Source organism: Eubalaena glacialis, chromosome 13, assembly GCF_028564815.1.
Source record: "Eubalaena glacialis isolate mEubGla1 chromosome 13, mEubGla1.1.hap2.+ XY, whole genome shotgun sequence".
In the NCBI taxonomy this organism is placed as follows: domain Eukaryota; kingdom Metazoa; phylum Chordata; class Mammalia; order Artiodactyla; family Balaenidae; genus Eubalaena; species Eubalaena glacialis.
The window spans coordinates 71,079,938-71,107,768 of record NC_083728.1 but is presented as its reverse complement, the minus strand read 5'-3'; the positions used below and the strand labels follow the sequence as shown (position 1 = coordinate 71,107,768).

Here is a 27,831-nt window from a genome sequence, read left to right as displayed (position 1 = left end):
GGATAAAAGGGGGAAATGACTTTTCAGTGTTGTTAACTTTGTTGCAATCTGGCTGCTTTTTAAAGGAACATTGTTTGGCTGTGGGACCACCCAGCCCTTCTGTGTTTTCCGACTCCCACCAGGAGAAGATGGGGAACTGATCCTGAGCCAAAAGCATGCACCAGGCGAGGGGCCTAGGGATGAAAGAGGCAGGCAAGGGACATGCTTTCACGAAGTTTCTAGTCCAGCAGGGGACACCCTAAACAGGTGGAGGGAGATGGGTCAGAGACAGCTAAGCATAGGTGCTGAGAAGGAAATAAGCAGGTGATGAGATAGAGAGGGGGAGCGGCCCGCCTGGACAGCTCTCCCAGGAGGGGACCGCTGAGCCGAGGCCCAAGGATGTAGAGGAGCCAGCGCAGGTGAATGGGAAGCCCCGGTGGGAAGAGTGTTCGGAGGGGCTACAGGAAGAGCAAAGGGCAGAGGTGGGAATGGCCTCCATGTATCTGAGGAGGCCTTGGGCTGGAGCGTGGAGAGGAGATGGGACGAGGTCAGCTAGCAGGAGCCGGTTCCTGAGGGTCAGTAGGCTCCGTCAGCAATTTGATGTGGGACTCAAGTGGGTAACTTTCTTTAATTCCTCAGAGCAACTCAATGTAGTAGGTGTCATTTGCCCATTTTATCCCCCTGTAAACTGAGGCCCTGAGATGTTACTTGACAAGCTGCTGAAACAGAAGGATGTTAATGTTGTGAATAGAGCTACTGTGTCCGTGTATTAATTTGACATGTTTTTTGAGTCCCTGTTATGTGTCAGCCCCATGCTAATCACTAGGGGTGTAAGAGTGAGTAAGACATGCTGAGGTCATTGCCCTCATGGTTCAGACCTTAACTTGACCTTGGACAAAGGTCCTGTCTTCTCTGAACTTTCCATATTGCAAAATAAGGGTAATACATAAGAAGGGCCCATCCTGAGGATCACAGGAGATAGCTAGGTAAAGGATTTGACATCATCATGGCACATGGTAAACGCTCAGTAAAGGCGAATTTTTGGTTGTTGTCACTTCCAGGAATGTTGGAAATCTTTTTTGGAGAGGTCCTAGCCAAGGAAGATAAACACTGCACTTAGGGAGTAGCTTGGTCCTTAGCAAGAAGACACCCCCGCCTCCCCCTCGCCACTGCAGATTTAAATCTTCATGTACATTAAGTTCATCAGTAAGTAACCAGAGTCCTGGCTTCAAGTAGGTAGCACGATGCGCCAGGCACTGCTCTAAGCCAGAGGTCTGCAAACTACAGCCCATGGGCCAAATCTGGGCCACCACGTATTTTTATAAAGTTTCATTAGAAAACAGTCATGCCTTATGGCTGCTTTCCTACTGCAATGGCAGGTTGAGTAGTTGTGACAGAGACCGTGTGGTAAATAGTATTTACTATCTGGCTCTTTACAGAAAAGGTTTGCTGCCCTCTTTTCTAAGCACTTGACATACAATAGCCATCTATTAGCCTTAGGATGGCTGTGCGAGGTGGGAACTACTACCCCTATTTTACAGGTGGGAAAACTGAGGCACAGAATGGTCAAGAAACTTGCCGGGTCACACGGGTAGCAAGTGGAGCCGGGGTTAGGATCCAGGCAGCGGGCTTTGGAGCCAGTGCTCTTAACCACGTGTCATGTCACCTCCTTAGACAGACAGAATCACTGTAACAGCTCCATGGACAGTCCACCGGATGCTCTACTGGCTTAGAAACCAGAAGACCTGGGTTCTGGGCTCAGCACGGATCTGATTGCTCAGTTAGTCACTGCTCCTGACGGCTGTTTGCTTGTCTGGTCATAAAGCCTTGGGACCCGGTCATTCCCCAGGCCCCACCCAGGTGCCAGGTGGTATGACTCATGCAGGTCCCCCCAGCCCTGCATTTCTGAAGTCTGGCAGATGGAGGAGGCTCCCAAGGCCCTGGCTCCTCCCCTCTCAGACTAGGTTCTGGGTTCCTGTGAAAAAGGCCCCTCTGTGCTGTCCAGGACAGTAGCCACTAGCCACACGTGGCTGTAAGATGTAAATTGAATAAAGTCTGATAAAATTAAAAATCCATTTCCTTAGTCTTACCAGCCACATTTCAGTTACCCAGTAGCCACAAGTGGCTAGTGGTCACCATGTTAAATAGTACAATTATAGAACATTTCCATCACTGCAGGATGGTGCCACTTGACACATGATGCCCTGCCGTGGGCTGTAGCCGTGTCGACCTGTGTAGCTCAAGGACAGAAATTGCCACAGGGCTGCCCAGAGAGATCCTGTTAAATCTGAGTCAGATTGTTCTCTGCTGAGAACCCCCCTTGGTTCCCACCTTACCCAAGTAAGGTAACAACATGGCCCACAGGCCCCATGTGGCCTGGCCTGTTTCTCCCTGACCTCCTACCCCATTACTCTCTTCCCTGCTGACTCTCCTTCAGCCACACTGGCCTTCTCGAACTGACTAGGCACAGTCCTGCCTCAGGGCCTTTGCACTTGCTCTTCTCTGTCTCTACCTTGCTCGTCTCTATCTTCTGTTGGATGCTCTTCCTCCAGGTAACCATGTGGCTCTTTCCCTCCCTCCCTTCAGGCTTTGCTCAAATACACCCCTGCTTTTCGTTTCTCCAGGCATCTATCACCATTTGAAATATATTGTTCTTACTTGTCTATTGTCTGTCTCCTCCAGAGGCAGGGGGAGTTTGTGTGTCGTATTCAAGGCTGCGTCCCAGTCCTAGAACAGTGCATGGCACGTAACAGTTGCTCAGTAAATCTTTTCAAGTGAATGAGTGAATGAATGGATGGGTGGGTGGGTGGTCCTACCAGGAGTAGGGCCTTGATGAGTCCCTGGCCTCAGAGGTTTTTGAGCACTTGGTAGAAATGTCATAGAAGCTTTAACCAGATCCCCTGCACCGTGAGCTTCTTGGTTAAGACCCTTTGGCAGCTGTGAGCACAAATTATTCAGGTGCCCCAGCTCCAGTTAGCATCCAAAATCAAAGCAATGTCACACACATAGACATGAGTGGAAAGAAGTCTAAGAAGCTCTGAAATCGATGTCTACATTGTCTTATTGGTAACATCAAACTGGGTGTACATGCATGTGTCTAATAGGGCTGGCTTGTGTAAAGTACCTGAAATAGAAAGGCTGTAATATACAGTCAACATCCCAATCAATATTTTTTTGCCAGTTTTTTCAATTGTGAAATAAAAAGTCACCCCTAAAGAAAAGAATAATATTAAATGCTTAAATTCCTTACATCTTCTTCTCATTTTGTTGGTGCCCTTCTTTTGCTGGTGTGCTAAACATATACTTTGGTCTACCTGGTGGGTGAGCCAATGTTACCTGTATCCTCAGCACCAAATTCATTTATTCACAGTTCATTCATGCATGCATTCATTCATTTAACAGGTTTTTATTAAGCATCCACCATGTGTCAGGCTCTGTCTTACAGCCTGAGGACTCAGTGGTGAAGGAGAGAGATGGGGTCCCTTTCCTCATGGAGGTCACAGTCTAATGGGGGAGGGAGATGGTTGGAGTCAATACGCAGGTAAACACATAAGGAAGAGGATGGGTTAATGACAGGGATGCAGTGGGCTGGGCACTTGGGAGATAAGTGCTGGTTGGAGGAGGGGAGCGAAAACTCTTCAAGGCAGGAAGCAAGTCTGCAAACCTTCATTGTCTCCAGAGCCCCCGCTCCCCGCCCAGAGTCCCACACAGAGAGGGACTCCGTGCAAGGTATCAAACAGAACTAATTCCCACAGCAGCTGGCTGGTTGCCTGGACCAGATGACCCAGAAGATCCCTTCTTCCCCAGAGTTTCCATGATTCTGTGAGTGGGAAGAAAAACCCTGAAGTGACCAGCACCAAATACGGTCAGGCTAGGTTCTTGGCAAGCTCTTGAGGGAGGCTGGTGGTGGTTTTGGTACCATTTAGGTCACAGTTGGCCTGTGCCCACATTCTGGGAATGTTTGTGCTCCTTGGTAGGATTTGGTGTCCTGTGGAAAGAGCTGCCAAGAAAGTTGGGACCTAAGGATGCTCTCCAGATGTGCCTGCCTCTGCGCATTCATTCATCCATTCATTCATTCTCCAGATGGAGAGGTTTCTGTGAGCAAGACACTGCTCTGAGCCTCAGAGAGACTAACTTTGTCCTTAACCTGGAAGAACAGCAGATACCAGAAAATGTAGTTACCCCTGCCCCTGTCCCCATATCTCCTGTAATAATTACCCCGTCATTCTCCCACCTAAGTAACCTCCTGCTTGCTGAAATCTGACTCCAGTGGCCAACAGATTCTAGGCCTTCCTAGATGGAGGCAGCCCGGTATCTGAGACATGCTCCAGCCTCCCAAATGGTCATCAGGCAGCCCACACACCACAGGCTTAAATGATCAACTCAGGAGAACGTCCGACAGTAACTCTAGTGAGCCATTCTTATCCTCTCAGGATGAGAAAACCAAGGCTAGGAGAGGTGATGCCACCTGCCTTTCTAAGAATCGGTAGAACCAGGAGTCTGTCTAGACATCAAAGCCTTGGGCAAGCCGCCATCTCTCCAGGCCTCAGGTTCCCTGTTGAAAAGCCAGGGCAGCAAAGCCTTCCCTGCAGGTTCGCGTGAGAAATTCGGTGATGTCATGCTTTGAAAAGTGTGTGGTCCTATATGCAAAGGGTTGGAGGTGTACCAGCTATAAAAATAATGATGCTTGTGTTCAAGGGTATAGTTGTGATTTTTTTTTTAACTTGAAGATGGAGAACTTCCCAAGGATGTCTGAAAAGGAAAAAGCGTTCCTCTTCAGTGATGGCCATTTTGAAAGTAGAGTTTTCCATCAGAGACTGTTGCTGGGAAATGTAAATAGGATGTATCCTTCCTGTGGTGTGGCTGCAAGAACAATCAGATGATTAGTTTGTGTGACATTTTATTGTTTACAAAGCACTTGCAAATCCATGGCCCACCGAGTGGTCTCATAGTAAAGACTACAGCTTTGGCATTTGACAGACCTGTGATAGGTTCCTAGTTCCAGCACTTCCTAGCTGTGTGAGTGGGCAAAGCACCTAACCTCTCCGAGCCTCACTTTCTTCATCTGTAAAATGGGATAATTCTGTTCAATGAGTAGCTCAGAGAATTGAGTGTGGTGATGCATATCATGTACTTCAAATAGCCTGGCACAAGGTACGTGCTCACAGATTCCCAGCCAGTATTATTTATGTTGTTGGTAAATTTGTCCTCATGATCATGCTGCTGAGGTCATGGTATTATATCCGCCGTTCCTGAGATGAGAAACAAGTGACTCAGAGACGGTCTTTGTTTCTCCTGGGGTGGCCTGGCTAGTGGGTGACAAGCCAACCCGTCTCCAGCTCCAGCCCTGGGTCCCTGACCCCGCAGTTGCTAAATATTCAGTGGGTCGGTGCTGCTCCATATTCAAAGGCCTTTGTTCTGGTTAATAACAGCCCTTTGTTGCTGGCCAGAGGGAGGAGCGGCCGGGCTTTGACCCTCTAGCCTTCAGCCTCCACCCCAACCCCGGACCCCCATGTTTGCTTAGGGAACCATGTTACTAATGGAAGTGTGTCATGCCCTCAGGGGGTGCTGGGGCCGGGCGTAAAGGTTGAGCCGGATTTGCCGGCTTGCACTTGATGACTGGCAGGGCTCCAGATGCGTGTCCGTGTCATCAGCAGTGGGACAGCTCTTCTGCTGTGTGAACTTGCCCATCAGAGGGGCAAGGATTACAGCTCTGCACCGTCAGACTCCAACTCGGATCAAGGCCTTGGCCGGTCCCCTCCCCCCAGCGCTCCCTCGCTGTTAGCTATAAGTACACTTACAGAGCCCACTGCGTGCAGGGCTGTGCTCAGTGTTTCTGCCTGCATGATCGCCTTTGATTCTCACAAGCTGGCACTCCTGTGATGGATCTCGTCCTTAGCCCTGAAGCCTACAGGGTGATCCTTTGAAACATGGTCAGATCACGACATGCTTTGGCCCAGAGCCCCGGGTGGCTGCCCGTCTGCCACATTGAAGGGTCATAGCACAGCCCACAGCGTCTGACCTGGTTGGGCCTGGCCACCTCTCTGATCCCTGCTTTCCATTCTTCCGTCCCAGTTCCCTGTTGTTGCTTAGTAGATGGCTCCAAATGTGATGGCTTAAGCCATTTTACTGTTTCTGCTGATTCTGTGCATCAGGAAATGAGCAGGCTACAGAGGAGACAGTTTGCTCAGCTCTGTGTCCTATCTGCTGGGTCTGAGCATCCAGTGGCCTTTTCATGCCCATGGTGGGGCCTGGCGAGGATGACCAAGGTGGCTGGGGACTGGCTGCAATGGCCCGCCGGGGTCATAAGCCGGGACCTTGATTCATACTGTCAGCCAGTTCCTTGGTCGTCCTCCTTGGAGCCTTGGGGCCTCTTTCTCTCCACGTGGTTGTGTCAGCAGCATCGCTGGACTTCTGACACAGCAGTCCCAGGCTCCCAACAGTGCAAAGTAGAAGCTTCCTGGCCCTTTTAAGGCTTGGATCTGGAACTGGCAGAGTATCAGTTCTCTCGCGACCTTTGGTTAAAAACAAGTCATGGGTCCAGCCCGGATTCAAGGGGAGGAGACCACAGAGGGCTGGTGTGGCTCTTTGGGGGCCACCAACAAAAGAGCCTTCGAGGCTCCCGTTCATTCACTCTTCCCCACCCATGTAGGCCTCCATGCTCTTCTTCAAGCATGCTGTGCACACCCCTGCCTCAGGGCCTTTGCACTTGCTGTTTCCGGCTCCCAGGATGCCCTTCCCCAAATATCCACAGGGCTCACACCCCCCCCTCTATTTAGCCTCAGTGCCATGTGAGTAGGGTGTTTACTTTGTTCACTGTAGTATCCCTAGCTCCAGATCTGACACATGATAGGTATATTTGGTGAATGAATGAGTTTTTGAGATGAGGAAACTGAAGCTCAGAGAGGTTCAGTAATTTCCCCAAAGACACACAGCTAGTAATCGATAGACCCCAGATTCAAACCCAAGCAAGCTTTGCTGCCTAGAGGGGTAATTGCTTAGGTTATCACAGCTGCCTCCTACCTCCTCCTTCCATGTCCTGTCTCCACTCAGGATGGTCTTCCCAAACTAAAATCGGATCAGGTATAAAATCCATCTTGAAAGTGGCATTCGTTCCTCACCTTCAACAGAAAGCTCTCCCTGCTCGGACCTCTGCACAAGGCACAGCAAAACTTGGCCTCCAGCTGTGGTCTGATGTAGCAGAGTGAATATTCTTTTTTTTTATTTTTTATTTTTATTTTTATTGAAGTATAGTTGATAGAGATTCTTGAGTAGGCAGACCTGGCTCTGTTTCCAATGCCCCCACCCCCAGGCTCTCTAAGCACGGGCAAATTATGAATGTCATCCACTCATCCATCTATCCAATAAGTATTGAACTACTCTGAGGCAGGGATGCTGCTAGGTCCTGGGTTGCAATGGTGAGGAAATCTTCACAGTTGCTGCCCTCCGAGAACTTACAGTCCACTGGGTAAGACAGACATACTCACATGGTCACACAAAGAAATATAAGGTTATAGGTTGTGATAAGTGCTGTGAAGGACTTACTGTGTGTGGGAAAATGTGTAACAAGACACCTACAATAGTGCAGTGAGGGAGGGTTGGTTTCCTTGAGGAAGTGGCATTCGAGTAGGAGCTAAGAAGTTCACTCCAGGCAGAGGGAACAGCATACGCAAAGGCTCTAAGGAGGAGGGAGCACAGGCCCATTTTAGTATAGGAAGGATCCTAAGAAATGTAGGTTGGAGGTCAGAGAGCCTGAGGAGCTGGAGAGGCGGGCAGGAGTCAGATCATGCAGGGCTTTGAGGGCTTGGACAAGTGGTTGGAGAACCCATGAATGACTTTATTTTCTCATCTGTAAAATGGGGATGATAATAGTACCTATCTCAGTACGTGTGAGCATCTGTGGTCAGTTGGGCAACAGCTGGCTGTAGGCTGGCCTGGGATGGTCTCGGTTGGGGTGGTCATACCTGCTCTACCTGATCTCATCCTCCAGCAGGTTAGCTCGGGCTTGTTCACAAGGCAGCAGCTGGCGTCCAAAGGACAGCAGAAGCTGGCAAGGCCTCCTGAGGCTAGGCTTAGAACTGGCACAGCATCACTTCTGTTGCATTCTGTTGGTCCAAGCAGATCATAAGGCCAGCCCACATCCCATGAGTGGTCATGAAGCTCTTAACATAGTAGCTCTTAACATAGTGCCTGGTGCAAAGGAAGTGCTCCGTAAACGCCATTATTATTATTGTTGTTGATGATGTTGTTATCGCTATGCATTTGCAAAGCAGTTTATGCTTTTCAGAGCTTTATCCCATACAGGGGATACCCTACACTGTGTGAGGATAGTAGGGGCAAATGTCACTAGCCCCGTTTGCCAAATGAAAAACAGAGGTTAGATTACTCAAAGCCACACACCTAGCAAGTGGCTGCAGCCAAACACTAGAATGCAGGTATCATGTAACTTAAAACACATCTGCTGAAAGTGAACCCTTTTGCAGATGATTTCATTGTCCTGAGCACCATCCTGGTAAATAAAATAATTAAGATACAAATACTTTTGTCAGTGGCCCAGGCTCCTGACTGTGAGGTTTAGTTAGGGTCTCTGAGATCCAAGTCTCCTACATAAGTTTTGGTTTTTGGTTCCCAAGTTCACTGGGGTGAATGGTAGTTTTCTTCTTTCTTACCCAGAGAGCCTCTCTTTGGACTCCAGTTGCTTTTCTTCTCCATCTGTGAATTTCCTTCAAGAATTGCCAAGCTACCGGTCTATTGCTCGTAAGAGGACGACCATCCTTTCCCGGGACAAGCAAAGTGGCACTTTGCTGAAGCCAACAGACTCTTACAGCTCCCAGTTGGAGGGAGAAATCACTGAAAGCCTTGACAACCAATCCATTCGGAAATATGCACTGAACATCTCTGAGAAGCGGAGACTAAGGTTTGTCCAGTAGCCATCTGGAAGGCATATGATGTATGTTTTGGGAAGCGGTGCTTTTTATGCATGGAATGCATTTCCTGAAGAGTTCACATAATTAAAAGTTTATTACTTAGGATAAGCTAAGCTGCTGTGACAAAGATACCCACACAGGTAAAATCTATTAGAAGTTTATTTCTTGCTCACATAAAAGTCCTGGGTTGAGGTCAAGGGGGGACTTTGCAGTCACTCAGGGACCCAGGCTCCTTCCATCTTGTGGCTCTGCAACCCCCAAAGCCTCATCGTTGTCTGTAGTCACTCTGTTCCCCTTCCCCCCAGCACCTGCCAACCATTAATCTGCTCTCCGTCTCTATAGATTTGCCATTCTGGACATTTCATATACATGGAATCATATGACGTGACCTTTTGTGTCTGACTTCTTTCACTTAACATCATGTTTTCAAGGTTCATGTAAGCTGTAGAATGTATCAGTACTTCCTTCCTTTTTATGGCTGAATAATATTCTACTGTGTGGATATAGCACAGTTTGTTTATCCATTTATCCTTTGATGGAGATTTGGGTTGTTGACACATTTTGGCTATTGTGATTAATGCTGCGTTGAACATTTGTGTACAAGTTTTTGTTTGAGACCTTGTTTTCAATTCTTTTGGAGTATCTACCTAGGAGTGGAATTGCCGGGTCATATGGTAATTCTGCGTTTAACTTTCTGAGGAACTGCTGAACTTTTTCCTAGTGGCCACACCATTTTACATTCCCACCAGGAGTGTATGAGGGCTCCAGGTTTTCCACATCCTCTCGGCTGGGATTTTATTTGGTGCTGAGGTTGATGACACTGCATTGTCATTGTCCTGCTTGTTTTTTAATGCAGGGACATTCAGGAGACCCAAATGAAGTACTTATCTGAGTGGGACCAGTGGAAACGGTATAGCAGCAAGTCTTGGGAGAGGTTCATAGAGAAGGCTCGCGAGATGACAACCCACCTGGAGCTGTGGCGGGAGGACATTCGCAGCATAGAAGGTACCACACCCCACACTGCACGTGCTCCTCCGTAGAAGTCTCCTGCGCCTGAGGAAAGTACAGCTTTGTTTTCACTCACCCCCAGCTGAAACGTAGCATTTCCTTCCGTGATGAATGCGAGCAACTAGCCACAGTTAGGATTAATAGAGCCTGTGTCTTCGTCACCAGGAGCATCTCAGATGTCTTCCTATCCCTTCCAGTTGTTGTAGTTGTCTGGGAATAGCATCTACGCTCATCACGACTTTGAAATTACAGCAGTGATTAGATCTGCCACTAGATCTTGTTATTTAATATGTTAATGAAAATGCTCATGTATTAATCTATCACAAATTTAGTTTATACAATAATGTTGTGATCGTCATACGACCATTTGTATTTTGTACGTTTAAAAATGTTATTCCAAGATGGGGCTCAATAAGCCTCATCAGACTGCCAAAGACACCCATAGCCCTGAAAATATTAAGAATCCTACTTTCCCGTAATGGTGAGGATTGGGATGAAGTACAGGCAGACCTAGGAGATATTGAGGGTTTGGTTCCAGACTACTGCTATAAAGCAGATATAATAATAAAGCGAGTCACATGAATTTTTTGGTTTCCCAGTGCATATAAAAGTTGTGTTTGCACGATACTGTAGTCTATTAAGTGTGCAATAGCATTATATCTAAAAAATAGTGTACATACCTTAATTAAAAAGTACTTTATTGCTAAGAAATGGTAACCATCATCTGAGCCTTCAGTGAGTTGTAATCTTTTTGCTGGTGGAGGGTTTGAAGTATTGCGAGAATGACCAAAATGTGACACAGAGACAGGAAGTGAGCAAATGCTGTTGGAAAAATGGTGCTGATAGACTCACTTGATGCAGGGTTGCCACCAACCTTCAATGTATGAAAAACAAAATATCTGTAAAGCACAGTAAAGCAAAGCACAATAAGAGGAGGTATGCCTGTCATAACAAAATCCATAGACTGGGTGACTTAAAGGATAGAAGTTTATTTTCTTACAGTTCTGGAGACTGGAAGTTTGAGATCCGGCCACCTTGTCACTCTGTCCTCAAACGACCTCCTCTTTGTGTGTGCTTAGGGAGAGAGAGCACGCTTTGTTGCTTTTTCTTCTAAGGGGACTAACCCATCATGAGGGCCCCACTTTCCTGACCTTACCTTAACCGTGTTACCTCCCCAAGGCCTGTTTCCAGATACCATCACACTGAGGGTTAGAGTTCCAACATATGAATTTGGCAGGGGGTGGGGGAAACAATACAATTCAATCCACAGCAAGTATATAAAAATTGGAAGTTATGACAAAATGTAAAATTAGAAAAAAAAAATTAAACATTTGGGTGATATAACTGAGCCGGGGGAAAATACCTTTTAGAATTACCTGGTTTCTACTGGAAAGCAAAACAATTTACAAGCTTCTCCTCAAAACTGCTGAAATGGAAATTTTGTGAAGTTTGTAAGGAACATGGCAGGATATGTGAAAAAATTTATTGCCCCCATTATTACTATTTTAAAGCCTATAAAATACCAGTGGTAATCTATTCAATGAACTTTTTTAGTTGTTGTATTGGGAGAGTGTAAACTTATTTCCAGGGGGGGTTCATTAGAAACTTAGAACTTCAACCATCCACTTTAGAAGTTTAACTGAACATCATCTTTGGAGCAAAAAATAATAAAAGCTAACCTCTCTTGAGCCTTCACTGTGAACTGGGCATTGTGTTCAACATTTTACTCATATGATCTCAGTTGATCCTCACAAGAACCCGTTTTTCATATAGGCATTTATCATTTGCATGGTTCAGAGAGATTAAAATACTTGCCCAAGTTCATTGGCTAGGACAAGGCAGACCCAGAATTTGAACCCAGGCAGTCAAGCTTCAGAACCCAAGGTTTTAGCCACCATGCCCAGATTCCTCTCTTGTTAAGTGGTGGCTTTTATGGAGATTTTCATTCATAAAATAGCTTATGTGTTGGAAGGTAGTTTCTCCCCATGGAACTGGGCCCTTGATTTTCTCTTCAGTGACTCCAGTCCTGTGATTTCTTGGCTGACTAGGTACTCATCTGGCAGGAAGTGAAGGATTGATAGTTAAGCTCCTTACCTCTGTCAAGGAGAGAAGAAGAGATTGTGGGTCTCACATCTTCAGTCTCAGAATATAAGTTCTTTGCCTGCACCAAGAACAAGCAGACATCCTTATTCTTTGAGAGCTTTCTGTCTGTCCTTAGTAATTTAATCATTATTTGGTGGAAGGTTTGTTTTCTATTTGAAAAATCAATGAATGTAATTCAATACCTTAACAGAATAAAGGAAAAAAATTGTATGATTGAATAACCCAACAGATGCAGAAAAAGCGTTGATAAAATTCAGTTCTCATTCTCAGCAAATAAGAAATAGATGGGAGCCTTCTTTTTTTTTTGGCCGCACTGTGTGGCTTGTGGGATCTTAGTTCCCCAACCAGGGATTGAACCCAGGTCACCACAATGTGAAAGAGCTAAGTCCTAACCACTGGAACGCCAGGGAATTCCCAGGAGCTTTCTTAATCTGGCAAAAAATATCTATAAACATTCTATAGCACACATCATACTTAATGGTGAAATGTTGAAAGCTTTTCTTCTAAGATTGAGAATGAGGAAAAGGCTTCTAATTATCACAGATTCTATTCAGCATTGTCCTGGAAGTCCTAGCCAATGTACAATGATGGGAAAAAAAGGGTCAATGACCAGAAAGGAAGAAATAAGTTGTCTCTTTTTTTTTGCAGATGACATGATTTATTTGTAGAAAACAAAAAAGACAAACTATTAGAATTGATGTAAATTTGGCAAGGTTGCTAGATATAAGATCTATATATAAAACCAACTGTATTTCTATATACCAGCAACAAACATTTAAAAAATAAGTTATACAGTAGTATCATTGTACCTAGGAATGCATCTATGGAACTTTGTGAAATAATTCTGCACAGAAAACTATAAAATATTGTTGAGAGAAATTAAAGAACCTAAATATACCATGTTCATGGATCAGAGACTCAATATTGTAAAGATGTCACTTGTTCTCAAACTGACCTATATATTCCATGTAATCCCAGTCAGAATCTCAGCACATTTTGCACACACGTGCATGTGTGTATGTGTGAAAATGAATATGCTGATTCTAAAATTTATATAGAGATGCAGAGGACCAAGGATGCCTGAGGAAGAAGAAAGCCTAAAGACTTAGAGCACCATATATCAAGTATTATTATATCTGCAATAATGAGACAGTTCTGGTATTGGTACAAAGATAGACAAATAGACCCATAGAACAAAAGAGAGAATTCAGAAACAGGTCCATAAATATATAGTCAATTACAAAAGCACTATTGCAATTAACTAGGGAAAGGATAGCCTTTTCAATAAATGGTGCTGAGTCAATTAGATATTCCTATGAGAAAATATTGAGCCCTCTCTCACACCATCTCAAATTATTGATTTAAGAGTGATTGTAGATTTACATGTGAACGTTTAAACTTAATAATTTCAAGTAGAGCCTTGAAGTTATTCTTCCTTCCTTCCCCACTAAGATCCTCCAATTTCAGTTCAGCCCTCTGTGGCTGATTGAACCTACAGTGGGTACTGGATCAATACTCCTGGTCAGTGATGTGTGGATTTCTTTTTTCCAGGGAAATTCGGCACTGGAATTCGGTCCTACTTCTCCTTCTTACGGTTTCTGGTATTGCTGAATTTGGTGATATTTCTGATCATCTTTATGCTGGTTTTGTTCCCAGTCTTGCTCACCAGATACAAGATCACCAACAGCAGCTTTGTGCTCATTCCATCCAAAGGCGCAGGTGAGTGTAAGGCCTGGTTTGCCATGAAGAGTGTTCTTTTCATTGTGTACCTAGCTACAATGCTTCTTTCTCTAGCAATCTTTATAATCTAAGTCTTGGGTGACTGTATTAGTCAGGATAGGCTAGGTTATGCTGCAGAAACAAATGACCCCATAGCTCAGTGCCCAGTAACCACGCAGGTTTCTTTCTTGCTCGCACTGTATGTCCATCACTGTTTGGTGGTGGCTTTGTTCCATGTTGTCTTCACTCTGGAGCCCAAGCGGAGGGAGCAGCCTCTCTCTGTACCATTGACAGTCACGATGTCCAAAGGAAAAAAAGCCATGGCAAACATGTGCTGGCTTCTAATGCTTCTGCCTGGAGATGACACACATCCTTTTTGCCACATCTTACTAGCCAGTGCAAGTCACTTGCCACTCCTGGGTTCAGCAAGGCGTTTGGGAGAAGCAATGGAGGGTGGGGGAAGTGGACTATTTAGTAAACATAATACAGTCGACTCCAGTGACTTTATTTCAAGCTTTTATTTCAAGGCTTTTATCTCCGATAATGGTGATGCTCAGGCTGCTGTTTATTAAACATCAGTCGTCTGCCAGATGCTATGGCAGGTAATGGACCTGTGTTTTCTTACTGAATTCTCAGTGTAAGTCAGGTCTGGGTGTCCTGTTTTTTCAAATGGGGATAATTTCTGTCATTCCAGAGATGTTTATTTACCACCCTCTAGTATCAGGCTCTGTGCTAGGAGCTGGATGTGGAAACCTACTGCTTCCATCACATGACTCCTTTCCCCAGAAGAACCCCCCCTCTGCAGTCAGCTCTGTGGCCCTAAACATTCCTCCTCATCATATTTGTTTTTGTTTTAATTCTATTACACTTAAAAATCAAATAAGAATAACGTGGAAACGCTGACTTTGAGTGCCTACTGCATGCCCGATGCTGCATTCTCATTTTCTAATATGTCCATTTCACAGATAAATATTTCCTGCTGCTGTGTGAAAACGCTGGGTTCGGTTTCAAGGCCCAGCTCTGTTAGTTGATTAGATTTTGTGAGCCTCATTTTCCTTATCCGTAGAATGAAAGTGATGATTTAACTAGTGAGACAATTGTTTCATTATTCAAATAATGTTGTACTACACTATTTAATACTTAGCTCATTAAAAGATAATAAATACTTATTATTTAAAGTATAAATAATTGAAAACAGTAATATAAATTCTGTATTATTTAATACAGAAAACTTAAGTATAAGTAATGATTAAGCAATACTCATAATTTTTAAATGAATATTAAATAAGATAATACAGTGCTTTGCCCATGGAAAGTGCTCAATAAATGCAGCTTGTTTTTTTTTTTTTTTTAGTATTATTTCTTTCTAGAAGAACTGAATGCTATTCTGTCTCACTAGACACCACTGCCTGTTCAGTTCTCCCTTTAGCCGTGAGCAGGGCCTTGGGCGGAGGGAGGCCACGCTCTTGGAGGAAATGAAGCTGCACTCTGAGCGTGGACACCACGCATCTCTTCCTTTTCCTCATTATTTCCTCCGACTGCATTGTCCTGCTGCACATGCTTTTTTCTTTTTGACTTACCTAGTAAACTTTGTCCCTTAAGGGAAGGGTCAGAAGTCCCTTTCTTCCTCTTCTCACTTCCCTTCTCCATTCCTTCAACAAGTGTTTATTGAGCACCTGCTGTGTGTTGGGCCCTGAGCCAGGCCCTGGGGCTACAGCAGGGACCGCCACAGGGTACTGCACTATAGCAGAGGATGGGCGTTAGGAAGGGACCACACGAAGAGGTATATAAGCTATGAATTTGCCTCTGGGGGAGGGGAAAGGATAAGGTGCTGAGAGGTCAGACACCAGGACACTGGAGGCTGAGGGGTCCCCCAAGCCCTCTGTGAAGGCAGGGATATGTAAGGCGAGCCCAGGAGGACAAGGAGAAGGCAGCCGTTGGAGAGCTCGGGGAAGCTTCTTCGTGCAGAGGAGCAGCATCTGCAAAGGTTCAGAGCTGGGAATAACTCGGCGTATTAGAGAAATGAAAAACCAGGTGTGGCTGGTGGGCACACTTCCTGGAAAGGGCCATATAGTCAATATTTTAGGCTTGGCAGGCCATATGGTCTCTGTTGCAACTATTCAGTACTGCCGTTGTGGCACAAAAGTGACCACGGAGGAACGTCCCAAATGGGCATAGCTGTGTTCCGATAACATGGTATTAACAAAATAAGGCAGCTGGCCAGATTTGGCACAAGGGCCGTAGTTTGCCGACCTCTAGGCTTGAGGACAGTGAGTGAGGAGCAGAGTGGCAGCTGTCTCTTTCCATCTTCCTGACTGTGCTCCAAATAATGACTGTCTCCCTCCTCTTTGCCTCTAATACTGTGTTCATACAACCATTTGAGCACCTTATATACACCTAACTCCTACTTATCTTTTCTACCACTTGATGGTGAGCTTTTCAAAGGCAGGAACTATTTCTTACTCATCATTTTATGTCCAGCATGTACCTGGTGCATAGTAATTAAGAAGTGTTTGTTGAATGAATAAGTGAATACACACGTTAGAATTATAAAATGGCAGAGCTGGAATTGGCCTTGGAGGAACTGGTTTGACTCTCTTATTTTAACAAAGGGGAAACTAAGGTCCAGAGAACGGGTAGTATATTGGATTATTTTCCCCAGTTTGTCACTCCCCTGTAATTGTAACTTTGCAAAGCTTCCCACTGTGAGCAGAGAATACTTTCTGCCCCCATTGATATTGCCCTTAGCCATGTGACTTCTTTTGTCTAGTGGAATATTAGTTTGAAATGGCTTTATGTGGTTGGCCTGCCTTATGAGAAGAGCCATGAGGAGAGCACCCCCCCTAGGTAGCCACTGCCTCTCCAGTCTGGCCCCAGAGTGAAATCATGTAGAGCAGACCTCAGCCCAACTGGGAGCCTGGTGTCCATCCTGGCTTAGCCTGAATCAGCTGAGTGAACTCAAACTGTAGATCCATGAAGGAGAAAATAAATGTTTGGAGGTTAAATCATTTGAGACTTTAAGGTTGTTACACAGCAATAGCTGACTGATACAGAGGAAGTGAATTAGTTGTTCAAGCATAATGTAGTGTCACTAAAATTGCTGTTCAAAAAATTTCTTGGTCAATTATATGTAGGTAAACATGTTTTTTTTAAGTGAAACTGCTTGTTAATTTACACACATGTAGAGATCTTTTAAAACTGGATGTGCTTAAAATGGAATAATAATTATATCGACCACATCTTCCAAAACATGTGCAAACATGAACCCCAAAACGTAAAATACCAATACAATCAGAAAGCCTGTGCTGTTAGTAGACCCATATACGAAACATATAGAAAAAACATATATTCCCAGGTATTTAGAGAATAGTGAAAGGGGAAAATGGAACTGTACTTGGTGCACTGGCGTTTAGACTGCAAATAGAAAATCACAGATTCACAAACGTATCCATATATAATTGTATATGACATCTAAATGTATATACATATACATGCATATATACACAAATTATGATAGACAAGTTATAGAGACTGAAGCTATTTCCACTGATGTTCTTGTTTTTGTTTTTTACAGATATTCAATGCACAGTGTATCCATTAAGTAGTTCTGGACTCATTTACTTTTACAGTTATATCATAGACTTGCTTTCTGGCACTGTAAGTATTTAACATAACTCTGGATTTGGACCCTCAATACTGAAATAGGTTAATTTAAAGACCAGGTTCCTGAATGTCTGCAGTGAGAATCAAAAATGAGTGTTGACACAAGTACCAGTGAAAGAAACAGGATTTGCAGTGACCTTATCGGCAAGGATAATGTTCATCCACCCCTGCTAAGACACACAGGAAATGTATTTTGTCACTTTCAGCCCTTGGCCTTTTCCTGATTCCTGCCACCTTCGTATTGACCTGCAACAAGATCTGAGTTCCCCTGTAGAAAGAAGTTTCAGTGAAAATAAACCCAGACAGAATTTATTTAACTTCTCTGACATTGAAAGACCTTAACATATTGTGATCCTAGACCACCTGGATGAAAGCTGTGACTCCTCTTCCCAGAAATTACACACGCAGGTGTGCGTGGTACACACGTGCATACATGCCCTTACATGTGCACGTGCACACACCGCACTTGTGCACACACATACGCAGTCCCTGAAATCCCTTAAAAGTCTCTTAATCCCAGGTTGACCCTGCTGCTCTAAAGTAGAATTAATCTCATCCTTCCTATAGTAGTTCCAAAAGTTCTTAATTCTTCTTTATTCTAAAAAATGTTTTTGTGTGTGTGTTTTCATTTTTTTTAATCCCACTTTTTTTCAGCAAAGAAGATTGCAGCTATGAAAAGTGGCTGTCTCTGCCTTCTAGACTAGGGTTTCTCAACCTTGGACCCGACACTCCTTTGCTGTGGGCCTGTCCTGTGCACTGCAGGCTGTTTACAGCATCCCTGGCCTCCATCCACTACATGCCAGTAGCAGCCCCGCCGCTGTGACAAGCAAACATGTCTCCAGACATGCCAGATGTTTCCTGGGGGATAAAATTATCCCAGGTTGAGAACCCCTCCTTTAGATGTTTTAAAAAATACAAGTATATAAAAATATCTTTCTGAAAGTTACTGGTATTAAAATGCCATGCCACTGAACATTTCTGAATCGATAAATAGAAAGCTTCGAATTTGTCCACTGCGTTTGGTTTTGAAAAAGTGGATTTTACATCTCTTATCTCATGTTTTCCTCAGAACAACTGAGAGGAATCGTCAGGTGGGTGTTAAAATGTCCACTATGCAAATGAGAAAACTGAAGCTTGCAAACTACACAAGGAGAAAAGAAAGTCAGTGACTCACCCAACGTCACATGCTAGTGAGATCAAATCCCAGAACTGCTGTTAGCCCCACTTTTTTAGGTCACATCCCATGAGAGAAGTTCCTCGTTGTAGATCACCACACACCATGATCTTCTTCGTTATAGGAAAGATTTCACAGGAGACTTAGATGCACTTGATCATAAATGTTCAATAAACTATGCATGATAAAAAACAGCCCTGCCCCAAAGAATGAATTTTCTACAGTGATAAAAATGTTCTGGATCTGTGCTGTGAAATTCGACAGCCACTAACTCTTAAGCACTTGAAATGTGGCTAATGTGACCAAGAAACTGAATTTTAATTTAATTTTGTTGTTAATTTCAATTTATTTGTTTTCAATATGTGTTTTTAAAACCATTCTACATGCATCACAGAATGGCCATCATGTACATTCCCTGTAATACCACTGTTCTCAGCGATGCAAGCAAGTAGCAGCCTTACACATATTTTTCATGTGTTTTTAAACACTTCTGTTCATGTTTATAGAATGAACAGACCAGCCACTTGCTGAACAGGGTTTTCTATGTAGCAAGCAAATACCACTTCAACATATTTCTAACAAGTGTTTTTAAACATTTCTATATGTATTACAAAATGACTGTCACATCCATTCATGGAAATAGCAGGGTTCTGTTCTCCATGTGGGTTGCAAGTCTGTAGCAGTCTTACAAACTTCTCTCTCACACTGAATTTAAAAACTTTTCTACACACATTACAGAATCGACATCCCATGCATTGACTAAAATAAAAGTATTCTGAACATATTGAGCAAGTAGCACTTTTACAACCATCTTTTTTCCTGTTTTTAAAATCTTCACTAATGCATTACAGTATGCCTATCACATTTATTCACTGAAAAACAGTTCTCAATATAGCAAGTAAGTAGCATTCTTACATCTTTTACATGTGTGTTTTTTTTTTTAATTGAGATATGATTGACATATAACACCGTATACATTTGAGGATGTACAACATGTTGGTTTGATACCTTTATATATTGTAATATGATTACTACAGTAGTTTTAGCTAATAACCTTTATCATGTCACATATAAATTTTAATTATAGGCCCAAGAGGGAGCTGGCCAGAGAGATTAAGCAGTGGCTTGTCTTTGCTGAAAACAATTGAGGCAAACTCATGATCGTATCAGAGAAATTATTTTCCAGGCCCAGTAGACCTTTGTCCTGTAATGTAACTTTATTTTGTAGGAGAGATTGATGACAGTCCTGACACCAACCTGGGGCAATAAAAACAGGTTTTGTACAGTTGGGCAAGTTTTATGGCCTGTGTGCCCCAGCTTCAGGAGAGTTAAAGAAAAGATGGAGTCTTCTGTTTCTACATCTTTTTTTTTCTATTAAAAATTTACTTAAGTACTCAGTATAAGAATACATGGTTATCATAAAAATATAAGACTTATAGAGTAAAAAATAAAATTACCTCTTCCCAGAGACCACCAATCCTTTAACACCATGGTTCATATCTTTCTCAACCTTTCTCGTGGACTTATATGGACTTCTTAATATTTTATAGTATGGATTTTTCATGATCTAGCCAGTCCCCTATTGATGGACATTCATATTGCTTCCATTTTCCCCTTTCTAAACAATACTGTAGTGAACATCTAGGTACTACTTATACTATTTCTGTTCTCTGTGTATATTTTCTTCCTCACTCTCCTAGAATGTTCTATCCTTGCTATTCAAGGAGGAGTTTGAGGTGTTCAGTTATTCCCACCATAAGAAGTCACGGACTTTTCTCTGCTGTATTTTCACATAGGACACCTTTGGGTTTTAGGGGTTTTTTGTTTTGTTTTGTTTTTTCTCTGGTAATAGCTTTATTGAGGTACAATTCACATATCATACAATTCATCCATTTAAAGTGTACAGTTCAGTGGTTTTTAGTATTTTCACAAAGTTATACAGCCATTACCACAATCAATTTTAGAACATTTTCATCACCTCAAAAAGAAACCCTGTACCCTTTATCACCTACCAATTCCCCTAATCAGTGCTAAGCAACCATTAATCTACTTTCTGTCTCATGAATGCTTATTCATGACATTTTCATATAAGTGGAATCATTTAATCCATCATCTTTTGTCTGTAGCTTCTTTCACTTGGCATGTTTTTTAAGGTTCATCCATGTTGGAGCATCTATCCATCTTTGATTCCCTGTGTGGCCAAATAAGATTACATTGTGTGGATATACTGCATTTTGTTTATACATTCATTATGGACATTTGGATTGTTTTCACCTTTTGGCTGTTATGAATAATGCTGCTAAGAACATTCATGTTCGAGATTTTGTGTGGATATATCTTTTCAATTCTTTGGGGAGCGGAAATCGCTGGGTCAGATGGTAACTGGATGTTTAACTTTTTGAAGAACTGCCAGACTTTTCCAAAATGGCTGTACCACTTCACATTCTCACCAGCAGTGCATAAGGTTTCCGATGTCTCCACATCCTTGTCAGCACTTGCAATTACCTGACTTTTTTATTACAGCCACCCTAGTTTGTGTGCAGTGGAATTTCTTTGTGGTGGTGTCATTTGCATTTCTCTAATGACTAATGATGTTGATCATCTTTTCATGCGCTTATTGGCCTTTTGTATATCTTCTCTGAATAAATGTCTGTTTGGATCCTCTTTACATTTTTAATTGGATTATCAGTCTTTTTTAAAAAATTTATTTCATTTATTTTTTTAATTTTTGGCTGTGTTGGGTCTTCGTTGCTGTGTGCAGGCTTTCTCTAGTTGCGGCCAGCGAGGGCTACTCTTCATTGTGGTGCGTGGGCTTCTCATTGCGGTGGCTTCTCTTGTTGTGGAGCATGGGCTCTAGGTGTGCGGGCTTCAGTAGTTGTGGCTCTTGGGCTGTAGAGCGCAGGCTCAGTAGTTGTGGCGCATGGGCTTAGTTGCTCTGCAGTATGTGAGATCTTCCCGGACCAGGGCTCGAACCCGTGTCCCCTGCATTGGCAGGCGGATTCTTAACCACTGTACCACCAGGGAAGCCCTATCTATCTTTTTATTGTTGAGTTATGAGGGTTTTTTTTTAATATTCTAGATACAAGTACTTTATAACGTATATGATTTACAAGTATTTTCTCCCATTGTCTGGATTGTCTTTTCACTTTCTTGATAGTGTCCTTTGAAGCACAGAAGTTTTTAATTTTTATGAAGTCCAATTTATTTTTTATTTTATTGCTTGTGCTTTTGGTGTCATATCTAAGAATCCATTGCCAAATCCAAAGTCATGCAGATTTAACTCTCTTTCCTCTTCTAAGAGTTTTATAGTTTTAGCTCTTACATTTAGGCCCTTGATCCATTTTAAGTTAAAATTTTTAAAAGGTGTAAGGTAGGGGCTCAACTTTATTTTATTTTATTTTTTGCATGTGGCTATCCAGTTGTCTCAGCACCATTTCTTGAAAAGACTCTTTTTTCCCCCTATCAGAAATCAGTTGACCATAGATGTATGGGTTCATTTTTGGACTGAATTCTATTCCATAGATCTATATGTCTATTCTTATGCTAGTACCACACTGTCTTGATTACTGTTGTTTTGTAGTAAGTTTTGAAATTGGGATGTGTGAGTCCTACACCTTTGTTTTTTTCCTTCAAGATTATTTCGGCTATTCTGAGACCCTTGCAATTCCATATGAACTTTAGGATTATCTTATCATTTTCTACAAAGAAGCCAGTCGGGAGTCTGATAGGGATGTGTTGATTCTGTGGATCAGTTTGAGGAGTGCTGCCATGCATCTCCTGATCCATGAACAGGGGATGTTTTTCCATTTATTTAGATCTTCTTTAATTTTTTAAACATGTTTTATAGTTTTAAGAATATAAGATTTATATACTTCATTTGTTAAATCTGTTCCTAATTATGTTATTATTTTTGCTGTTATTGCACATGGCATTCTTTCCTTAATTTCATTTTTGGATTGTACCCCTGTGTATTTTTAATGCTCAGGCTTTATCTGTGCTTTATTCCCCAAACTCTACTTGAGCACCCCATATATCTCTGGATTTTTTTTCTTTTTTTTTAAATTGGTCTAAATTATTTTTAAAATTAATTTATTTGTTTAAATTGAAGTATAGTTGATTTACAGTGTTGTGTTAATTACTGCTGTAGAGCAAAGTGATTCAGATATATACACACACACACACACACACACACACACACACACACAGTAGGACCTTGTTGTTTATCTATTCTATATACAATAGCTTGCATCTGCTAACCCAGCCTTCCACTCCATCCCTCCCCCCAACCTCCTCCTCCTTGGCAACCACCAGTCTGTTCTCTATGTCCACGATTCTGTTTCTGTTTCATAAATAGGTTCATTTGTGTCATATTTTAGATGTCACGTATGTGATATCATATGGTGTTTATCTTTCTCTGACTTCACTTAGCGTGATAATCTCTAGTTGTATCCATGTTGCTGCAAATCTGGAATTTTTCCAGTCTCTGGGGAATTCAGGGATGAACAGTGACACTGGAATGTGAGTTCCTTGAGGCAGAGACTGGTTTCCTGGTTCCCTGCAGTCAACTCACCAATCTGACCTCATGCCCTTGGCTTTGTTTCAGGGTTTCCTGGAGGATACCTGCCTCTTTTATGGACATTACACCATTGACGGGGTGAAATTTCAGAACTTCATCTATGATCTGCCTCTGGCTTATGTGTTAAGCACAGTTGCCTACCTGGCCCTGAGCCTTCTTTGGATAGTGAAAAGGTAAAGTTTATCTTGTCATTGTGTTCTCTTTGAATTATTCTTGATGGCTGGAGTCTCGTGGAGGTCTGTGGACTCCAAGAGCCATTGCCCAAAGGATGAGCAGAGTGCAGGGCTGAGCTTTGTGGAAAAAGGTTTGTGAGTGTGTTGGAGGCTGTGGACACCTGGAGGATGGAGGCAGCATCTGGGAGCTGGAGTAGCAGCCCAGAGTCTTCAGTCAATCATCAGTGAACACATTTGCCAGTACCATTCTGCCGACCTTATCTTTGTTTTTTTTTTAAAAACCTATCAAGCCTAAGTCCTTTTTTTTTTTTTTAATTTATTATTATTTATTTATTTATTTATATTTGGCTGCGTTGGGTCTTCGTTGCTGCGTGCGGGCTTTCTCTAGTTGCGGCGAGCGGGGGCTACTCTTCGTTGTGGTGCATGGGCTTCTCATTGCGGTGGCTTCTCCTGTTGCGGAACATGGGCTCTAGGTGCGCGGGCTTCAGTAGTTGTGGCTCGTGGACTCTAGGTGCACGGGCTGTAGGCACACAGGCTCAGTAGTTGTGGCACATGGGCCCAGCTGCTCCACGGCATGTGGGATCTTCCCGGACCAGGGCTTGAACCTGTGTCCCCTGCATTGGCAGGTGGATTCTTAACCACTGCGCCACCAGGGAAGTCCCACCAACCTTATCTTTGATCCAGTGTATATGCTAACCAGGTCTCTTCTGGGTTGCAAGTGGCAGAAACCCAACTCTGACTAACTGGGCTAAAGGGGAACTGAGTGGCTGCGAGAACCAAGGAAGGGAGGAAACTCCAAATTACAGGAAGGACAAGGATATAGGAATGGATTCAAAACAACCCAAAGCAAGGGCTCCTGCATCTCTGATTCTTCTGATGGCAGCTTCCTTATGTGTACTCCCAGGGTCACAGGCTCAGAAATCCTTTGAAGAGACTTGCTGGCTCTGCTTCATTCAGGTACCCAATCCTGACCCTTCAGTTGTGGCCAGTGGGTTAGGGTCATATGCGAACGTGGCATTTCACGTGGTAGACAGGCATTTTAGTGGGAGGTGCCAATTCCCAAGAAAAGTGAGGAATATTAATTACTTTAAATTACTTTAACAAACAACTATCCCCAAAAGTACAATGGCCCAACACGATAGAAGTTGTATATGTTTCTCCCATGAAGTTCTTAGTGGGCCACAGGTTAGTGTGGAAGACTCTTTCTCAGTCCTGCTGGGACTCAAGTTGACTGAAGCTCAGCCATCATCAGCATGTGGCTTTAAGATGTTCCTCTTGAGGGCTGGAAGGGAAAACGACCTTGGAGGAGTATCACGTGGTAAGTGTTTCTGGGCTCCAGCCTGAGAGTGATGAACGTCACTCACATTCCATCAGCTATAGCTTAGTCACATGACCACGGCTCACTGAAAGGGAGGCTGGGAAATGTTGTCCTTGGCTGGCAGCCACTTCCCAGCACTAGCGCTACACTATGAAAGGAGAACCACCCATTCCTGATGGACGGCTTACTGTCTCTGCCCCAAGGGGAATGTTTGGATGGGCACCTCTCTTCCCCGCTTCATTGTGCCTGTGAGAGCCGGCCAGTGCTATAAGCCATGGGGCTGTGAAGCTCCTTATCACAGGTGTAGAAGAGACCAGGGTTTTGGCGTCTGAGTTTGTCCTCCATGGAGACCAGGGTTCACCACCACCCAGAAAACCCCAGAGCCCAGCTGGGCACTCGTATCCTGAGTCAGAATCTATGAGATGAAAATGAACTGGTGTGTGTCCATCCCCCACAGAAACGGGCAGCATACTGACAGGAGGAGCAGTGGCACATTTTGAGGGCTGAGAGATGCTTGGTAAACAAATGTTGGTTGATTGGGGTTCTGGCTTTGCTGTTGTGTGCTCATGGCAAGGGCAGATCCAAGTCTTATGGACCGGCAATGTAGACCGTATGGAGGGGCCCTCTGTAAGACAAAGAACATGACAGTATCTTTGGTAAATGATAAAAAATCAAAACAAGACCATATGAACACATTGCTAGAGGTGCTCCTGGGGCCTTGGAAGGGGCCCTGAAGAAGAAGCTTTATCAGCTGAACAGTGAAGCCACCTCCGGGTCTTGCTCGAGCTCCTGCGCCTCCAGGCCTTGACTGCTTCGTGGGGAAGCCTGCAGGGAGGGTGGCTGTGAAGTAATCGGGAGCGGCCTACCCAGGGAGGAGGAAGTGCTACAGGGTGGCAAAGAGGGTGGACTTAGGGGTCAAGAGACCAAGGTTCAAATATGGCTTCACCTCGTTGAACCTCATTTTCTTTGTCTGTGAAATGCACACACCTAGAAGGGTTGTTGGGAGAATTAACTGAAACAAGACACGTGAAGAACTTAGTACTGGGCCTGGCACTTAGACATTTATTAAATTAAAATCATCATCGTCATCATCATCATTGTCGTCATCATTGTACTAGCCCCAGTTCTGCCACTAGCTCTTTGGATCTAGGGAAATACTTTTTCCCTTCTCTAGATCTTAGCTTTCTCACCTGTAAAATGGAGGTTTGGTCTAAATCAGACCATTCAATTGGGATGGGACCTCAGAATCACCATGGAGCTTTATAAATAGCATATTTCTGGACCACACCCCTGCCATGAGACCTACTGAATTAAAAATCTCAGGATATGAAATCACCCGGGAGTCTGCATTTTGGAAAAGCACCCCAGCTGGTTCTGACATAAATTCTTTGCTGTGAACCTTTGGCAGAACAACTGATTGCTATAATTCCTTTCATTTCTATTGTCTTCACAACTCAGTAGCAAATCCTAAAAATACCCTGGTTTGTCTACAGAGTGTGTGGCATTTGACATTTTTATGTCAAGTGCCAGAGTGTATTTTTTTCCAGGAAAGCATTTGAATGAGTAATGATTATGAACTTGTGCAACAGAGTTGCATCTGACCAAAACAGGTGCTCGCTAATTATTTGGTTATTTTACTATTTAAGTCATTTATTCATGCATTTATCCATCAGTTGGATAGTGGCCATATTTATATTTAGGCATTCCGGATATAAAGGTGGGAAGACAGCCAGGGTACCTGCCCTCAAGGAGTTTAAAGTTTAGTCAGGGTAAGGGGCTACAAGCAGTAAACACATAAATGAGATGATTGGAGATTAGGTTATTGCTGTGAAGGAAATTAAAGAGACTGACTTGAAGTAGGAGTCACAACTTTAGATGGGATGGTGGGGAATCTGTGGAGGGGATATTTGAGTGAAAACTGAGGGATAAGAAGGAGGCAGCCATGGGAAGAGGAGAGGACAGAGGGAACTGCAAGTGCAAAGACCCTGAGGCTGGAGGAGAGGTTTGTGTGTTTATGGATAGGAAAAAAGCCTTGGTCATTACAGCAGAGTGGCCCTATGGGAGGAAAGATGGCGCCATGCAGGGTCATGCAGGACCTCTAGGGTGTGTTAAAAGAGTTTGGATTTTATTCCAGCTGTGAAAGAAGCCATTGAATGGATGAAAGGAAGTGATTTTCAACAATGAGATGCCTGGTTAGCTGCCACATATTTAGAACGATCCAAAACTTGACCAAGCATGTCAAAATGGGTGGAAGATGCAGCTATGTGTAACTTTAATTTTAGACAAAGCATATCCATGGGCCTGTATTTTGTTGTTCTTATAAGAACGATAAACGTGTTTTGGGGTCAGGTCGGTGGAAGGGTTCAAAAGTAATCTGATCCGGAGCGAGGAGCACTTCCAGAGTTACTGCAACAAGATATTTGCGGGCTGGGACTTCTGCATCACCAACCGTAGCATGGCGGACCTGAGGCACAGCAGCCTGCGCTACGAGCTCCGAGTGAGTGCCACTCAGTTTTCTCTTGGCGGGAGGCGGGGTTACAGCTTGCAAAGGAGCTGGTGGGGGCCAGGCTGTCCCCAGTGCTTAGCTGTGTAGCCCTATGTAGTTTTCAAGAGCTTTTTGCAGAGAACCACTTCCTGGGGTTGATCACCTTAGCCCCAAGCATGAAGCTGGTGAACTGGGGCTGGGAAAAGAGGTGGTATCTTCCCTTCTCCCCCATCACCTTGTACTATTTTTTGTTTTTGTTTTTGTTTTAATTTAGAAAACTTATTTTAATCCTAGTTGAAGAAAACTGTTATTCTTTTTTTTTTTTAATTTTACTGGGGTATAGTTGATTTACCATACTGTGTTAGTGTCAGGTGTGTGGCAAAGTGATTCAGTTATACATATACATATATTCATTCCTTTTTAGATTCTTTTCTCATACAGGTTATCACAGTATATTGAGTAGAGTTCCCTGTCCTATACAGTAGGTCCTTGTTGGTTTGTACTGTTATTTTTCTGCTTGATGAGAACCTGTCATAAACATCTCTTAAACCAGGAGAAATAGGACTAAGAATGCTATGCTAATAAGGTGGAGTGGAGAGAATATGAAAAAGCGGAATTTCCAAATTAATCAGGAGAAAAGGAGTAACAAATAGCATCTTGATCAAACCTACCCAAAAAAGGAGGAGGAGGCAATGATATCAAAAGC

General features: G+C 43.4%; 1 protein-coding gene across 2 annotated transcripts in view; it reads left to right on the top strand.

The window, feature by feature from the left end:
* TMC7 (transmembrane channel like 7) overlaps window positions 1–27,831 on the top strand; it is a 54,864-nt gene that overhangs the window by 7,558 nt on the left and 19,475 nt on the right. The window contains exons 2-7 of one of the 2 annotated variants that reach the window (XM_061210266.1): window positions 8,653–8,896; window positions 9,763–9,911; window positions 13,569–13,736; window positions 17,311–17,393; window positions 23,177–23,322; window positions 26,990–27,137. In XM_061210266.1, the coding sequence (XP_061066249.1) occupies window positions 8,653–8,896; window positions 9,763–9,911; window positions 13,569–13,736; window positions 17,311–17,393; window positions 23,177–23,322; window positions 26,990–27,137 (938 nt within the window). Of the gene's footprint in view, window positions 1–8,652; window positions 8,897–9,033; window positions 9,047–9,762; window positions 9,912–13,568; window positions 13,737–17,310; window positions 17,394–23,176; window positions 23,323–26,989; window positions 27,138–27,831 lie in introns of those variants that run through there. The other variant, XM_061210267.1, reaches the window with a different exon arrangement.